This window comes from Capricornis sumatraensis, chromosome X (assembly GCF_032405125.1).
Source record: "Capricornis sumatraensis isolate serow.1 chromosome X, serow.2, whole genome shotgun sequence".
NCBI lineage: Eukaryota > Metazoa > Chordata > Mammalia > Artiodactyla > Bovidae > Capricornis > Capricornis sumatraensis.
In genome coordinates, this window is record NC_091092.1 from 13,683,815 (window position 1) to 13,702,841 (window position 19,027).

The 19,027-nt window shown below is 41.1% G+C and overlaps 1 protein-coding gene across 1 annotated transcript in view; it reads left to right on the forward strand.

The window, feature by feature from the left end:
* The window catches only part of LOC138071109 (nuclear RNA export factor 3-like), a 37,627-nt gene extending 18,826 nt beyond the window's left edge, over positions 1 to 18,801 (forward strand). The window contains 11 exon segments of the mRNA XM_068962528.1: positions 85 to 134; positions 196 to 291; positions 392 to 499; positions 620 to 678; positions 782 to 897; positions 994 to 1,036; positions 1,565 to 1,637; positions 2,180 to 2,363; positions 7,464 to 7,622; positions 17,569 to 17,602; positions 18,716 to 18,801. Coding sequence (XP_068818629.1) covers positions 85 to 134; positions 196 to 291; positions 392 to 499; positions 620 to 678; positions 782 to 897; positions 994 to 1,036; positions 1,565 to 1,637; positions 2,180 to 2,363; positions 7,464 to 7,622; positions 17,569 to 17,602; positions 18,716 to 18,801 — 1,008 coding nt within the window.
* The last annotated feature ends 226 nt before the right edge of the window (positions 18,802 to 19,027 follow it).

A 19,027-nucleotide genomic window follows, 5' to 3' on the forward strand; every position in this document is an offset into this window, starting at 1 on the left:
CCCACCCCATCCTGGGCCCATCCTTTTAGCTGATCATCAAGTACCACATCCTGGACTGCACTGCTGACTTCTTCCCTCCTCCAGGATGGCCAGGAGACACTCTCAGGTTCTAAGTGTGCTATTGAAGCTCCCAAGTTCTTATCAACGTGCAAGGTGAGCACATTGGATCCAACAGGGTCCTAGGTGGTACATGAGGGTGTGTCAGCCCTTGTCCTGAGGACTTTTTTGATTCCAAGGAAGTTTCTTTGGATTTGATCAGGTGAACAGTCAAATCCTGCAATTCCTGCAGCAGTAAGTGTCCCTGGGAATCTGAACAAGGAGAGGGCCAGGACAAGGGAGGCCACCCAAACTCCAGACCAGAGAGACAGACTTTACTCACTGCTTCCCTCAGGTATTACTTGATTCATGACTATGGAAATCGCCAGGGACTGCTGGATTTTTATCATGAGGAGGCCTGCTTCTTCCTGACCATTCCATTCCACCCCAAGGACTCAGGCTTGTGAGTATCACAGCCTAGACTCCTCCCCCAGGCCGTGTGGTTCCCCAGCAGATGCAGGCCAGCTCCTGCTGACACCTATGCTGGCCAGACTACCACTCAAGTTTTCTCTGTGTCTCCTAGAAGCAGTATGCACCTGTACTTCAAGGACAACAGGAATACAGAGAAGCTCAAGGACCCCAGTGAGTGTGGTGGAAAAGCTCAGTGGGAAGGGCAGTGAGGGGGCCAATCATCGGGTCCATGGAGTGGCTGCCCTGACTTTCCCTGTTTTCCTCTCCCCCACAGACCTGCGTGTTCAGATGCTGAAACACACAAAACATGACATTGTGCGTGCCCTCTGTGCATTGCCCAAGACTCAGCATGACTTCAGCTCCTTTGTGGTGGACATGTGTTTCCAGACGGTGAGCACCTGCTCCTCGCTTGGTGGTGAGGGGCAGAAAGACGCAGGTGGGAAAGAGGATGAGGGGTGACTGAGTACCTGGTCTCTTCCTTATCAGGAAACGATGTTCAGCTTCTCTGTCAGTGGGGTGTTCAAGGAAGGTGAGTGTGTGTAGCCTGCTCCCCCCAGAGGCCGCACTGCTCTCTCACCTGATCAGGGTCCCTCCCACCAGAACTCTTCCTTCCAGATTCCCTCCCGTCTCCTCCCCTCCCCAGCCCTCAGTCTTCCCACAGACAACCGAGGTCTGAACTGCGTCCATGTCTGCCCTGCCCACTCTGGGCATTAGGGACACAGGCTGTGGAGTTTGGTGGCTCCCATACCAGATCCTTACACCGAGAACCTGGGCTGCTACTTAACCTCACAGTTTCCTCATAATATCCATCTCTTCGGCAACTGAGAAAAATGCATCCCATGAACTTGTGAAGTGGTTGTCATGGGGACATGTCACTGGGAGCAGACATCTCCTACAGTTGCCGTCCCCATTCCTGACACCCAACTCCCCACGTGAACAGCTGTCCGCTCAGCATGAGTTCACATCAGACCCTGACTCGGGAATGACGTGGGAGCCTGTAAACACGTGGGGCTCTAAGGGGGTACTCTTGCTTACTGTTTGTTGTTTGTTGTTGAAGTGGAAGGAAGTTCTCAGGGCTGTGTGCGTGCCTTCACCCGGACCTTCATCACTACTCCCACCAGCTCTTCCAGGTGAGAGCCATGTTGTGGGTGGGATGGCCCATCCAGCCTGGGCTCAGGGCCCTGGGCATGTGGTGATGCAGATCTTAGGCTGACTCAGTATTGTGGAAAGCCAGCAGGGAGATCCAAGGAGCAGTCTAGCCTAGTGGTTAGGAAGAGCATGGGCTCTGGAATCAGCTCATGGGTTCTCTCCTTGACCCAGTGCTCTCTCTGTGTGACCTTGGTCAAGTCACATGATCTTTCTGTGACTCTGTCTTCTTCTGAAAATGGGGATCAGACTGTACAGTCCTGTACTGTAAGGTACTGAGTTACTGTTCAAGGTAAATGTGAAGTTGTCCCTGGGTTGGGGAACAGACTGTCCATTGAGTGAAGCTGATAGACAATCTCTCTGAAGGTGAGCTCTGTGCAAGGGGCAGAGGAACCAGTCAAGGAGCCTGGGGACAGACACAGGGGGGTATGGAAGGGATCTAGTTGCTGAGTGTTAGTGGGAGCAGTCGGGATTGGGGTGCAGGTGGTCCATCCGTAAATTGTCCGCATGTGCATTTTTCCTCCAGTCTTTGTATAGTGAATGATGAGCTGTTTGTAAGGGAAGCCAGTCCCAGTGAAGCTCAGCGTCTGCATTCTCCATCCCAGTGCCTACACTGTCGACCACGTTCATGTTCCTCCTCTCCCCTGAGTAGCAGGAAATGGTGTGGGCTTTCTCCATCCAGTGTGGAATCACCTCCAATAGTCTCAGAAGTGACTGCTGGGTTTGCATGGAGTTGGGAGGGAACTGGGAGGAGTGGAAGAGTAATTTATGGGAACTTGAAGGTAAATTTTTTTCCTTGTTTACTTCAGTTATTTTTACCCTGAACATTTCATTCTTAGTACATAGTAAGCTACTAGTTGTTTTGAGCAGGCTTGAATCATTTTTGTGAGTTTGGTGAATCCTGCACCTGTCTGTACAGACAGTTGGTTTTTCAGGCACTTTTATCTTGATACACTGGGCCTGAGGTTCATTCCACTCTGTATGTCACAGTAGATGTCCAGTGGGGAGCAGGGAAAATCATTGTTCCACAACATACCACCCAAAGATACCCCTTAATGTTTTCATCTTCATTATGTCTTCCTTGAAGTTTGCTTATGTAGGTGTATGCATCTCTGTGCATATATATATATATTTATGTATTTATCTACAGAAAATGAGAGAGAAAAGGAAACCAGAGACAGAAACGAAGAGAAAGAAAAGATGGAGAAGAGAAGTCCAAGGGTTGATTACTTAATCTTCAATGCCTTGAAACTTGAGCAAGATTAACAGTTAATGTGAAGGAGCCATCCCATCTCATTTTTTACCCTAAAATTTGCCCATGTACTCATTTTCTTTCTTAACCTCTTATTTCTACTGCAAAGTAAAGAGATATTTCAAATGGAATAATGTAATTTTTTTGCTTCTTTTTTAATGTAAATATATTTATTCTAATTGGAGGCTAATTACTTCACAATATTGTATTGGTTTTGCCATACATCAACATGAATCTGCCACGGGTGTACTTGTGTTCCCCACTCTGAAATCCCCTCCCACCTCCCTCCCCCTACCATCCCTCTGGGTCATCCCAGTGCACCAACCTCAAGCATCCTGTATCATGCATCAAACCTGGACTGGTGTTTTGTTTCACATAGGATATTATACTTGTTTCAATGCCATTCTCACAAATCATCCCACCCTCGCCGTCTCCCACAGAGTCCATAAGACTATTCTATATATCTGTGTCTCTTTTTCTGTCTCATATACAGGGTTATCATTACCATCTTTCTCAATTCCGTATATATGCATTAGTATACTGTATTGGTGTTTTTCATTCTGGCTTACTTCACTCTGTATAATAGGCTCCAGTTTCATCCACCTCATTAGAACTGATTCAAATGTATTCTTTTTAATGGCTGAGTAATACTCCATTGTGTATATGTACCACAGCTTTTTTATCCATTTGTCTGCTGATGGACATCTAGGTTGCTTCCATGTCCTGGATATTATAAACAGTGCTCTGATGAACATTAGGGTACACGTGTCCCTTTCAATTCTGATTTCCTTGGTGTGTATCCCAGAAGTGGGATTGCTGGGTCGTACGGCAGTTCTATTTCCAGGTTTTTTTTAGGAATCTCCACACTGTTCTCCATAGTGGCTGAACTAGTTTGCATTCCCACCAACAGTGTAAGAGGGTTCCCTTTTCTCCACACCCTCTCCAGCATTTATTGCTTGTGGACTTTTGGATCACAGCCATTCTGACTGGCGTGAAATGGTACCTCATTGTGATTTTGATTTGCATTTCTCTGATAATGAGTGATGTTGAGCATCTTTTCATGTGTTTGTTACCCATCTGTATGTCTTCTTTGGAGAAATGTCTGTTTAGTTCTGTGGCCCATTTTTTGATTGGGTCATTTATTTTTCTGGAATTGAGTTGCAGGATTTGCTTATAAAGTTTTGAGATTAATTCTTTGTCAATTGCTTCATTTGCTACTATTTTCTCCCATTCTGAAGGCTATCTTTTCACCTTGCTTATAGTTTCCTTTGTTGTACAGAAGATTTTAATTTTAATTAGGTCCCATTTGTTTATATTTACTTTTATTTCCAATATTCTGGGAGGTGGGTCATAGAGGATCCTGCTGTGATTTATGTCGGAGAGTGATTTGCCTATGTTCTCCTCTAAGAGTTTTATAGTTTCTGGTCTTACGTTTAGATCATTAATTCATTTTGAGTTTATTTTTGTGTATGATGTTATAAAGTGTTCTAGTTTCATTCTTTTACAAGTGGTTGACCAGTTTTCCCAGCACCACTTGTTAAAGAGATTGTCTTTTCTCCATTGTATATTCTTGTCTTCTTTGTCAAAGATAAGGTGCATGGATTTACGTCTGGGCTTTCTATTTTGTTCCATTGATCTATATTTCTGTCTTTGTGCCAGTACCATACTGTCTTGATGACTGTGGCTTTGTAGTAGAGCCTGAAGTCAGGCAGTTGATTCCTCCAGTTCCATTCTTCTTTCTCAAGATTGCTTTGGCTATTTGAAGTTTTTTGTATTTCCATACAAATCTTGAAATTATTTGTTCTAGCTCTGTGAAAAATATCTTTTGTAGCTTGATAGATATTGCATTGAATCTATAGATTGTTTTGGGTAGTATACTCATTTTCACTATATTGATCTTTCCAATCCATGAACATGGTATATTTCTCCATCTATTAGTGTCCTCTTTGATTTCTTTCACCAGTGTTTTATAGTTTTCTATATATAGGTCTTTAGTTTCTTTAGGTAGATATATTCCTAAGTATTTTATTCTTTTCATTGCAATGGTGAATGGAATTCTTTCCTTAATTTCTCTATTTTCTCATTATTAGTGTATACGAATGCAAGGGATTTCTGTGTGTTGATTTTATATCCTGCAACTTTACTATATTCATTGATTAGCTCTAGTAATTTTCTGGTGGAGTCTTTAGGGTTTTCTATGTAGAGGATCGTGTCATCTGCAAACAGTGAGAGTATTACTTCTTCTTTTCCAATCTGGATTCCTTTTATTTCTTTTTCTGCTCTGATTGCTGTGGCCAAGACTTCCAAAACTATGTTGAATAGTAGTGGTGAGAGTGGGCACCCTTGTCTTGCTCCTGACTTTAGGGGAAATGCTTTCAATTTTTCACCATTGAGGATAATGTTTGCTGTGGGTTTGTCATATATAGCTTTTATTATGCTGAGGTATGTTCATTCTATTCCTGCTTTCTGGAGAGTTTTTATAAATGGATGTTGAATTTTGTCAAAAGCTTTCTCAGCATCTATTGAGATAATCATATGGTTTTTATTTTTCAGTTTGTTAATGTGGTGTATTACATTGATTGATTTGCAGATATTGAAGAATCCTTGCATCCCTGGGATAAAGTCCACTTGGTCATGATGTATGATCTCTTTAATGTGCTGTTGGATTCTGACTGCTAGAATTTTGTAAAGGATTTTTGCATCTATGTTCATCAGTGATATTGGCCTGTAGTTTTCTTTTTCTGTGGCATCTTTGTCAGGTTTTGTTATTAGGGTAATGGTGGCCTCATAGAATGAGTTTGGAAGTTTCCCTTCCTCTGCAATTTTCTGGAAGAGTTTGAGTAGGATAGGTGTTAGCTCGTCGCTAAATTTTTGGTAGAATTCATCTGTGAAGCCGTCTGGACCTGGGCTTTTGTTTGCTGGAAGATTTCTTATTACAGTTTCAATTTCCGTGCTTGTGATGGGTCTGTTAAGATTTTCTATTTCTTCCTGGTTCAGTTTTGGAAAGTTGTACTTTCCTAAGAATTTGTCCATTTCTTCCACGTTGTCCATTTTATTGGCATATAATTGCTGACAGTAGTCTCTTATAATCCTTTGTATTTCTGTGTTGTCTGTTGTGATCTCTCCATTTTCATTTCTAATTTTGTTGATTTGATTTTTCTCCCTTTGTTTCTTGATGAGTCTGGCTAATGGTTTGTCACTTTTATTTGTCCTCTCAGAACTGGTTTTTGGCTTTGTTGATTTTTGCTATGGTCTCTTTTGTTTCTTTTGCATTTATTTCTATCCTAATTTTTAAAATTTCTTTCCTTCTATTAACCCTGGGGTTCTTCATTTCTTCCTTTTCTAGTTGCTTTAGGTGTAGAGTTAGGTTATTTATTTCACTTTTCTTGTTTCTTTAGGTTTGCCTGGAATAGTGTAAATTTTAAGCCCAATATATATTGAGTTATTAGTGAATGAAAGAATGGAGCATTGTATTTCAGTAAAATGGTAGTACTTTTAGTTTTTTGTCCCACATGGAGGCAGCAGATATGGAAATTCTGGTGTGACATGGCTGGATGTTGCATGATCTGATACCCCCTGCAGTGCTGAATGGGAGACAGGTCCAAAATTTTCCTATCAATGTATTAACATAAGGAGCAGTTCAGGAGCACCAGTTAGGCAATACCACAGCTTACTGCTGTGTTGCCATCTCTCACTGAAATCACCAGGTAAGTCAAAGGCAAGCCTGTCTTCCCAGCATGGGGACTGGATCAGAGTCTGCTCACAGATATGATATTGGGTGCCTCTTAGGAGCTTCTGAGTCTCCCAAGAGATTAGAGTTCCTTCTCTTTTTAGAACTTTGAACTCCAGCCATATCAGAGAGACTTTGCCTCCTTTCTAATGATATCTACTTTCTCATTAGGAGAAACATGAGAAATGATAGTGCCTGCCTTAGCCCCAGGCTTTCTCACTCACTCCTCAGGACAGCTCTGTTAGAGATGAGTCCCACTTCACAGATGACAGACCCCCTCCTCTTATAGCTTCTGTTGCCTGTCCAGATAAGCAGGAACTTGGGGTGAGGTTATGTCCCTTGCCATCTCTGGAGGACAATAGAGCAGCCTCCCTTTCAGACTGTGGGCTGGAGCAATGGTCACTTTGCTCTCCTATGATATAACAGGCTCAAGGGGTGCTCCCTTAAAAGCCTCTGTTGATGCATGTAATATTGCACATACATGTGCACATGCATTCATTAACTAATAAAAGAATTCATTGTTCAGTTTCATGAGGAGATGAATTAGAATTAAAATGAATTGCCAGCATATCTACGTGTGTGTGTGTGTGTATTATCGGGCTGTGTATAGGAAATGTATAAGGTCATTGCTTATAAAAACACAGTATGTTGGGTAAATATGTGGAGATGACATACCTCTGAGAGAAAGGCATTTCCTTGTTTACCTCGGCGTCCCCCTTCCCAAGTGTGCAGGACAACTTTTGAGGACTGGGGAAAATAGAGTATCATTTGCAGGTGGAAGCCCTTTAAGAATCAAGTCTGGAAGGTTGCACAGGGGGACCTTTTCAGATATCCAGAAGGAAGGAGCAGGGAGATGGCAATGGAAGGGCAGCTATGGTGGCCTTCAGTGGAGCAGGAGCTGATCAGGGCAGAGTGCTTCAGCTAGGCACCTCCCTGGTAGCCCCCACGTCACCACTGTCTGCGGCTGAGAACCAGGAACGCTATTGGGTAAGAATCTTCCCTGGGTCGTTAGAGGATGGGAGAGTCCAATGCTTGTCTGCATCCCTCACTTCCACACTGCATTCACTTCCTAGGTACTCCACTCTCAGTTGGGTTCTTCCCTAACTTCTTTCTGATTACCACCTGCACCATTCATATTTTGGCTGAGTAGTAAGAAAAATAATAATATACATAAAACTGAAAAAAAAACCCACAAAAATGATAAAAGATACCAAGCACACATATTAGATAAATGACTAATTTATCAAGGTAAATCATTCAGCACATAATGGTTCACAGCATCAAATCCTGGTCTTCTGACTGAAAAGGCTCTGCCCATCACCTCTGTTTCTATAGTGAGTGTACTTCTGCGTTAGGACTGAGGCCAACACAGGTAAGGGATTCAGCCCAGGTCCTGGGGTCAGTTGATGAGTCTGGAACTGGACATTCGCTTGATGACTTCTGTCTAGCTGATCTGTGCCTATTCTCTGCTCTCCTGTACTAATCCTTCCTTGGGGCTTCAATAAGAAGCTACTTCTGGTCAAACTAGAATTTGAAAAAAGACACCAGAAAGTGTGAGCAAATAGGAAGTGAAGAGATGGAACCAAAGTTTACTTGTTGATCCCTCATTTTCAGATAGTTTTTCAAATTTTCTATTTAATAGCACATAGGAGACAAGCTTCCCAGGTGGCACTAGTGGTAAAGAACCCGCCTCCCAGTGCAGGTAGACATAGGAAACTCGGGTTTGATCCCTGGGTGGGGAAGATCCCCTGGAGAAGGAAATGGCAACCCACCCAGTATTCTTGCCTGGAGAATCCCATGGACAAAGGAGCCTGGTGGGCTGCAGTCCATAGGGTCGCACAGAGATAGACACAGCTGAAGCGACTTAGCATGCACAAGGTGCAGGGTGGGCCAGGAGTAATACATCTCAAAGTCCTGTTGTATATGAGCCGTCCTTTGAGGTTTTCTCCTTTTCTTCTAACAAGTCTAGAAGTAGGTGCCCGCAGTCCCGTTTTACAGATGGTCAGCCTCAGGCTGACAGAGAATGTAAAATTTCCAGGGTCAGATGTCTACCCTTTGCCCTCTGCACAGGCCAACCGGCAGCTCCATTTTTATTTTAAATATAAATTTATTTATTTTAATTGGAGATTAATTACTTTACAATATTGTATTGGTTTTGCCATACATCACCATGAATCTGCCACAGGTATACACGTGTTCCCCATCCTGAACCCCCCTCCCTCCTCCCTCCCCGTACCATCCCTCTGGGTCTTCTCAGTGCACCAGCCCCAAGCGACTTCCAGGGCTTAAAGACTGATAGTGGAAAATTCACCTGATGTAGAATCTACGTTGTGTCATGCTCCCCACTGGACATGAAGATGATAATGGGGATGAAGTCCTACTCCCTGGGCCAGGAGGAATGGGTGTGGGGGTCACTATGATTACCTGATTCCTGAGGTGCTGAACTGAACCCAGGAGGCAGCACAAGCTGTTACTCTTTGGAAAGAGGACCTGAATTGTAGGATAGTAACATGTTCACAACTACTAAGTGAAATCTGTTTTACATTTTATCTCATTCAGCCCTAATCTCTTTTCAAGGCCAATATGCACTTACAGTGAGAAAGGGAGTTTTTTGTGTGTGAATTTTTTAAATTGAGATACAGCTGATATAAACAGTAAAGCAATTTGGATATATATATGTATTTCAGATTATTATCCATATATTATTATAAATTAATCAATATAATGTCTGTACCTTACTGTAATTCCTTATTGGTTATCCTTTTTGTGTATAAAATTTGTATCTGTTAACCCCAAATTCCTATTAATTAATTCCTGTCCCTCTCCACTCCCTATCCCCTTTGGTAATCATAAGCTCAGTTTGTCTGTCTGTGAGTCTGTTTCTGTATTGAATATAGATTCATTTGTATTATTTTTAAGATTCAACATATAAATGATATCATATAATATTTACTTTCTCTTTCTGACTTACTTGACTAATTATAACATTCACTAGGTCTGTCTATGTTGCCCCAAATGGTAATATTTCATTCTTTTATGGCTGAGTGATGATCCACTGTTTGTGTGTGTGTGTGTGTGTGTGTATCATATCACATCTTCTTAAGCTAGTCATCTGTTGGTGGGTACTTGTGTTGTTTGAGTGTCTTGGTTACTGTAAATGGTGCCGCTATGAATGACAGTTTTCTTTTTTTCTGGTTATGTACCCAGAAGTGGAAATTCTGAATCCTGTGGTAGCTATATTTGTAGCTTTTTCAGGTACTTCCATACCAATCTCCATAGTGGCTGCACCAATTTAATTCCCACCCACAGTGTATCTCTTTTCTCCACACCCTCTCTGGAATTTATTATTTGTAGACTTTTTGATGATAGCCAGTCTGACCCATGTGGGGCATAACCTCATTGTGGTTCTGATTTGCATTTCCCTAATATTTACTTATGTTGAGCCTCTTTTCCAGTTCCTCTTGGAGATCTGCATCTCTTTGGAAAAAAATTTAGATCTTCTCCCCATTTTTTCATTTTGTTGTTTACCTTTTGTTATAGAGTTGTGTATTTTGGATATTAAATCCTTGACAGTCACGACATTTCAAATATTTTTCTCTCATTCCGTAAGTTGTCATTTCATTTTGTTGATGGCTTCCTTTGCTGTGCAAACCCTTTTAAGTTTAGTTAGGTTCCATTTGTTTATCTTTGGTTTAATTTATTTTGCCTTGGGAGACTGATCTAAGAAGATATTTCTACAATTATTTTTTGTCAGAGTGTTTATTGCTTCTATTCTCAGAATTCTGAGTTTATATTTAGGTCTTTAAAGCATTTTGAGTTTATTTTTGTATATGGTGTGAAGCGGTGTTCTAATTTCACTGATTTACATGTAGCTGTCCAGTTTTCCCAGCACCACTTGTTGGAGAGACTGTCTTTTCTCCATTGTATATTCTTGCCTCCTTTGTTGAAGATTAATTGACCATAGGTCCATGGGTTTGGGCTTCCCAGGTGGCACTAGAGGTGAAGAATCCTCCTGCAATGCAGGAGACGTGGTGGGTTCAATCCCTGGGTCAGGAAGATGCCCTGGAAGAGGGCATGGCAAGCCACTCCAGTATTCTTGCCTGGAGAATCCATGGGCAGAGGAGCCTGGTGGGCTACAGCCCATGGGGTTACAAAGAGTTGGACACGACTAAAGTGACTTTGCACGCAGGCACACACTCGTGGGATTTTGTCTGGACTCTCTACTCTGTCCATTGATACATATGTCTGCTTTTGTTCCAGTATCAAGTTGCTTTGATGACTTCAGTTTCCTGGTATGGCCTGAAGACTGGGAAGGTTATGCCTCAAGTTTTGTTCCTTAACTCAGGATTGCTTTGGTAATTCTGGGTCTCTTTGTAGTTCCATATAAATTTTTGAAATATTTGTTCTAGTTCTGTGAAAATGTAATAGGTTTTTTGATAAGGATTGCATTAAATCTGTTGATATCTTTGGGAGGTATAGACATGTTTATAATATTAAGTGTTCTGATCTAAGATCATGGGATATCTTTTAAATTCTTTGAATTTTCTTCCATTTACTTTATCAAGGTTTTAGAGTTTTTATGTCTTGGTTAAGTTTATTCTTAGATATTTTTGATGGCATTTTAAATGGGATTGCTGGGTTTTTTTTTGCAATCTCTTTCTGATATTTCTTTATTAGTGTAATGGAATGCAATGGATTCCTATATATTAATCTTCTATCCTGCTACCTTGCTCAGTTCATTTCATGGAACAGAATGTAAAAGTTAAGTAACATGACCTAGGAAACAGCATTATTAACTACTACTTCAGGATTCGTAAATGGGAGTTACAAAAATGATTCAGCATTTCCCATTTTACACTTTAACTGACATTCGACATCCCAGGAAGCATCATTATTCAGTTGTTCTTTTCAAAACAATGTGAAGAACATGCAAAACACTAAAACTCATTACAAAGGATTGGATACCCTCTGCATAACAACATTAAAAGATGTGCAAACACCTGGAAGATATTATATTCACATATAGATTTCTTAAACTGTAGAGTAGGTCAATGATATCAAGAGCAGACAAAAACACTTGAAAAGAAAAAAAAAACTATGTAAATAAGTAAGAACTAAATCATATTAAGTGAATAGGATTGTCATGATGTACCAAAAATATGATGCTTTTTTTTTGCAAAGAATATATATCAGCATGGGTGTATGAGTATGATTAAATATGTTAGTGCATTACATGCAGAGAAAAATCTGGAAAGGAGGCACCAAGAAGTTAAGAGAAACTCATGTCTATATTTTTTCATATGTGTTAAACAAAAAGAAGTATTAATTGGTGACTTATCAACATATTAAGAGAAAGTTTTGTAAAACAGGTTTATCAACAGCTGAGTCACAAAATAATAGTGTAGAAATGCATTCATTGACTTAGGTATTAAACAGATCTCTTCAGTGATTATTTGGTGAATATGCATTGTCAAAGATAGAGGGTGTTTTTATTTTATAATGTTGCATTTCTAGGGTGTTTTCAATATGTAATTTACTGAATAAAATGTTGAAAATACACAAAATTGCACCTTGATAAAGATACAACAGTGATATATTCATTGTTTCAGAAGGAGATGAAAATAATGTATTTGACTGTTTTCTGTATGTGTGTGTATTTATATCTGTTTTTTGTCTCAAATTTTTGTTTATATCAATTATTCATACACTAATTCATGCAGCTTTCTACTCAATTCACTAGGAGGCTGGATTTCCAGTCCCAGGGCTTGAAGATCCCAGCATGGACATAAACACAGAAGGATTGCTGCCAGTGTGAAGTCTAGAAATCTTGGTCTGTAGGAGGGAATCCGTTCAATTCCACACCAATACCACGGCTCTTTCCATCCCCCATCCTTTGCCAAATCACCATTTAGGACATTCACACCTGCAGTTCTTACTCTGTTCACCAGGTGGCAGCACTCCATTTTCTACATATTTTTCTTTCTCTCCCTCAACGAAAAGACATTTTTTTTTTTCAAAGTAAAAAGTTTCCTAAAAGACAGAAGTAGGTACAACGGACCTTAAGTTTCTTTGTGTGTAAAAAGACTAACAGGATATGCGTGTAGTTTATATCTGCTTCTCACTGACGTATTATGTGTACTGCGTGTGTACTACGTACCAGGAACTGTCAGTCCAATTCCTCATCTGCATCTCAGCCTCTCTCTTATCTGCAGACCTGCATACCTGGAAATGCCGATAGGAAACAAGTTGGATGTTAGTGGCCATCCCTTGGGGATGGGGATACAACCCTCATCCCTTTGACTTCAGACTTTAAGCAAGATGAGTCCAAGCTTGACCCTGAGTCCTGGAAACTGTCATGGAAAGAAGAAATGATGTAGGTGAGTGGGAGAGCTTGTAACATGGGACAACGTGGCACCTTCTAACTCAAACCTCTGTCCTTTTGCATAGGACTAATAGGCTATTTATTACCTTTTCTGACTGGGCATTGCTCAGAGAGTCAAGGATGAGGTGACCATTGTTGTTGGTTTCAGTTTTTCTTCTTCTCACCAGATCCAGTTGGAGGTTTCCCTTTCTTTTGTTCTGTCAAAATGGTACACTTCCGGTGGATCCAGGGAATTCGAAGCGGGGACAGAGTCGGTGTCTGAGGAATTAATTGCTTAATTAAAGATATGGAGGGAGATTTGAAAGAAATAGTGTGGTAGGAAAATAAGTGGAGAAAAGATGCTGAATAACTTGGTTTACGCGGAAAACCAATAAAACTCCAAGACAAGGAGTTTGCACCATCTACGTTAGGCCACAGGTTTACGCGGCATCTTGAAGTGTGAAGTCAAGTGGACCTTAGGAAGCATTACTACAAACAAAGCAAGTGGAGGTGATGGAATTTCAGCTGAGCTTTAATATCCTAAAAGATGATGCTCTTAAAGTCCTGCCCTCAATATGCCATCAAATTTAGAAAACTCAACAACAGCCAGAGGACTGGAAAGGGTCAGTTTTCATTCCAATCCCAAAGAAAGGCAATGCCAAAGAATATTCCAACTATGGCACAATTGCACTCATTTCATATGCCAATAAGGTAATGCTCAAAATCCTTCAAGCTAGGCTTCAACAGTATGAGGACAAAGAAAGTCAGATGTACAAGCTGGATTGGCAAAGGAACCAGAAATCAAATTGCAAACATCTGTTGGATGATAGAAAAAACATGGGAATTCCAGAAAAGCATCTACTTCTGCTTCATAGATAATGCTAAAGCCTTTGACTGTATGGATCACAACAAACTGTGGAAAATTTTTAAAGAGACAAGAATACCAGAGCACCTTACTTGCCTCTTGGGAAACCTATATGCAGATCAAGAAGAAAGAGAACCAGACATGGAACAAAGGACTGGTTCCAAAGTGGGAAAGGAGTATATCAAGGCTATCTATTATCACCCTGTTTATTTAACTTATCTGCAGAGTACCTCATGTGAAATGCTGGGCTGGATGGATCACAGACTGGAATTAGACTGCAGGGAGAAATATCAATAACCTCAGATATGCAGATGATACCGCTCTAATGGCAGACAGTGAAGAAAAACTAAAGAGCCTCGTGATGAAGGCGAAAGAGGAGAGTGAAAAAAATGGCTTAAAACTCAACATTCAAAAAAATGAAGATAATGGTATCTGGTCCCATCACTTTATTGCAAATATATTGGGAAAAATGAAAACAGTGTTAGATTTTATAGTCTTGGGCTCCAAAATTAGTGCTGATGGTGACTTCAGTCATGAAGTTAAGACATTTACTCCTTGAAAGAAAGACTATGACAAACCTAGATAGCATATTAAATAGCAGAGACATCAGTTTGCCAACAAAGGTCCATATAATACTATGGTTTTTCCAGTAGTCATGCAATGATGTGACAGTTGGACCACGAAGAAGGCTGAATGCCAAAGAATTGATGCTTTTGAATTGTGGTGCTATAGAAGACTCATGAGAGTCTCGTGGACAAGAGGAGATGGAGCCAGTCAATCCTAAAAGAAATGAACCCTGAATATTCACTGGAAGGACTGATTCTGAAGCTGAAGCTCCAATATTTTGCCACCTGATGTGAAGAGCCAACTAAATGGAAAAGACCCTGATGCTGGGAAAGATTGAAGCAGGAGGATAAGGGGATGGCAGAAGATGAGATGGTTGAATAGTATCATGGACTCAGTAGACATGAGTTTGAACAAACTCCGGGAGACAGTGAAGGACAGGGAAGCCTGGTGTGCTGCAGTCCATAGGGTTGCAAAGAGCTGGACATGAGCAATTACTGAACAACAACAAGGAAGGTACTTCAAAGGTGCTTTCATTTACCTCTGTTGACTGTTTATCAGGACTTTGAATGATCCTGGGACTAAATTTTCCCCTGAAACCTGCCCTTTGAACATTTTCCCCTCTGGATGTTCATGAAGGCTCTCAACCTTTCCTGTCTCTGTGGTGTTCACTGCTTTGCCAACTGGGTGGTTAAACCCATGAGCTTGCCTTCATTTCAAGAGAGTTTATTTGGAAAGGACAGAGTGATGCATGTTGTGAAACTACTGTCAACTCAAGACCATAGTTAAAATCCTGGGAAGTGGAGACATTTCCTAACTGTTGAATGGAACATTTGTTTAGAGACAGATGCCCTTCTCTTACCCATGTGATTTCCCTGAGGCTGCTCAATTGGGATGATCATATGGCAGACTCGTAAATGATTCCTGGGCCCACAACTATTACCTATCTGTGTGAGCATGTATACCTCATCTTTGACCCCTGGTGTCCCCTTTCCTTGGGGCGCCTCCTACATGCTTGATCCTCCTGGAAAGTGTGCTGGGCTGAATATACCCACATGCAGCCTGTGGTCATCTTGTAGTCTGGGGGCCTGAGGGGATATGTGAACAAATTGTGGCATCAAGTGTTCAGGGGGTTACTGGGGTGTGTTAAGGTGAGGCTCAAACTGAGGGGCTGGTGACAGCTTTCCTTGGCAAAGCCACCAGGGCTGGGGGAGCCAACTGTGGCCTGCTGAAGGCTTTGAAGACCCCCACAGCTCCCCCACTAGGCAGTGAGCCCCCTAGACCCGCTTGCTGGCTTCAGTTTCATGGTCCACCCCATCTGGAACCTGCTGGGATATTTTAAACCTTCACACCCTTGATCTTGGCCTCATTTAAGCTTCTAGATATTGGGGAGGGGTGCACTGAAGTGTACCTTCAATGTCTGAGTACAAAGGACAGACCCAAGAACTTCCTCTGCACCCCAAGTTTCTGCAAAGCCCCCCAGGCTGCCCTTCAAGACCCATTCCCTGCAGTTGGGCCTGGCCCACCTCTCACAGGCTGCAGGTGGCCAGGCTGTGGAGGGAAGCTGAGAGTGGGAACAGCAGATGACTCCCATGTTGGGAGCTTGAGGATTCCCTACGTCAGTTCAGTTCAGTCACTCAGTAGTGTCTGACTCTGTGACCCCATGGACTGCAGCACGCCAGGCTTCCCTGTCCATCACTAACACCTGGAGCCTACTCAAACTCATGTCCATCATGTCGGTGATGCCATCCAACTATCTCATCCTCTGTCGTCCCCTTCTCTTCCCACCTTCAATCTTTCCCAGCATCAGGGGCTTTTCCAATGAGTTGGTTCTTCCCATTAGGTGGCCAAAAGTATTGGAGCTTCTGCCTCAGCATCAGTCTTTCCAACGAATATTCAGGACTGATTTCTTTAGGATGGACTAGTTGTATATCCTTGCAGTCCAAAGGACTCTCAAGAGTGTTCTCCAACACCACAGTTCAAAAGCCATCAATTCTTCAGCGCTCAGCTTTCTTTATAGTCCAGCTCTCACATCCATACATGACTATTGGAAAAACCATAGCTTTGACTAGATGGACCTTTGTTGGTAAAGTAATGTCTCTGCTTTTTAATATGCTGTCTAGGCTGGTCATAGCTTTTCTTCCAAGGAGCAAGCATCTTTTAATTTCATGGCTGCAGTCCCCATTATAACTATGAATGTTTTTGATGTTCCAATTGTTCTATCTTTGGTCAGTGGGAGCCCCTCAGGTTATTACTCTTTTTGATATAATTTCTGTTATGAGAGTTCAGTCCAGACCCACCTTGTACAATCCTTACCTAGACCAGAAATCAGGTATTTCTCCAGGAAGACTGGTGCCTTTTAGAGGGAAATGTGTTTAGAAAATTCAGCGCAGGGACTACAGTTGCTGATTGCTACTAGATTGGTCAATGTTTCTTGCCCCTTTAAACGAATAGAGCTAATAAACATAGATCTCATAGTCAGAAAATCTACATCATTGTCATGCATCCTGGTTGCTCTTCTGTCCCCTTATAGGTACACATTTTTATCATCAATTGCATTTACTGCACAGTTTAGAGAATATAAGAAAAGATAACATACATTTGTTTCTCCTTTCAGATGTAAAAGTTGTCATAGTTTACACCACTGCTATCCGATAGAAATTTCTGTGGAGTCGGGAAAATATTCTGTATCTGTGCTGTTCAACACGGCAGTCAGTAACTAACATTTTATTCAGGAATTGAACATTTAGCTACTAAAACATGGCAACTGTGATTGATTCTTAATGCCATGTAATTTTAAGTTAACTTACTGTAAGTAGTTACTTGAAGCTAGTGGCTATCCTATGGGACAGCAGCAGCTCTACACACTTTTCTGCACCTTTTTTTTAGTATCACTGAACATTATATCCTGGCAATGACCCCATAGCAATAGAGAAAGAGAGTTTTATTGGTTTTTTTTGTTTTGTTTTCTCTTATTGGTTTTTATAGCTGCATAGTCCTTTTGGATGTAGATGGACCACAGTTTATTCAACCAGCCCCCTGTTGGTGTATATGTCTTGTTTCTTATCTTCTGCTGTATGAATTATTCTGGCAGTAATGACTTTGTACTTAAGTCTTTTCTTCTTTTTACATTATTACTTTAGGGTAATTTCTTAGAAGAGGCTGCTGATTCCAATGGTAAGTGTCCTGGTAATTTTATAACATCATAACAAATCCCCTGGTTAGGAGTTGTACCATGTCACATTACAACCAGCAATGTATATGTCTCCATATTACTTCACAGACTATGTAAATGATGAGAAGAGGCATCTTGTTTTTTTTTTTTTTTTCTTTTTTCTCTTTGCATCTCTTGGTCAAGAGTTAGGTTAAATAGTTTTTAACATGTTTAAGGAACATATTTTCTGGAAATATTTCTTTGTATGTAGTACACTATCTCCTTCAGAATGTTCTAGTTTGCCTTTTATTTTCATAAGCTTTCTGTACAAGTAGATAAACTTCATTGGTTAGATAAGTTGTATATTTTCCCCAATGTGTAATTTTTTCATTTTACTTTGCTTATGTGATTTTTTGCCATGCAATTTTTAATGGAATCGAGTGTTACCATGGTTTTCCCTTCCTGTTTTTGGATTTGAAGTCATCTTTGGAAAACTTTTCTCAACTACTAGCTTCTAGAGGAAACTACTGGGGGTGTACATTTGTGGACAGGAGAAAGTGAGGAAAGGATCATATTAGAGTGTCAGGTGTAAGAGGAACTCAGAAAACAAGTGACCATCATGTGAGAAATCTGGGAAAACCATTTCTTTAAGTTAATAGAATTGGGTATTTGGACCAGAGTTTCTATCCGGTGTTTGTCTTGATAGCTCAGTCTTTACTCTTGCCATCTCTTGTGGATACATACCAGGCTCCCCCTGACTGGCAGAGAACATCTTTATAAAGCAGGAATTCCATGTCATCTCAAATGGACATGTCAGATGACTTAAATGGATAGAACCACCCTCTTATCTCCTCAGAGATAATAAATTCAAAATCAATTCCAAAGTGTGCTGGGAGCCAACGTGAGGAACTCTGCCTGTGGCAAAGGTCATGAGGAAGGAGGCTTGGCATACTCTACCCCCAAAACCAGAGTCTGCTTTACTGTGTTATGCTTTCCACCTACTCTTCTGACATTAACAGGGGGCTGTCCCCTCACCACCTTTTTCAGGAAAAAGTTAATTTAGAGCTTTTAGATAATAAATCTCCTGGGCATAATACGAGTGTTTCAATCCAAAAACCCCTTTGATGGCTTTCTAGCCTGCCTGCAGGACTCTTACAGCTGCGCATGTGATCGTTTGCAGCCTCCCAACCACGAGAGGCACAGGAAGCTTAAAACATCCTAGGAATGTAGGGGCTTCCGAGGAGTCAAAATCATTAGAATAGGACTGATTAAGGGTTTCATTTGTTGAGCCAATACTTGCTGCCAAATTTTCATATCTTTTATTTGTTGATATAGTTGGTGTGTGTGTGTTTATATATATATAAACAAGTAGCAACATAGATCTTTGAGTTAAGTACCTTCTTTGTTATAACCCACTGCACCTTTGTTCTATAGAGATGTAACTTTAG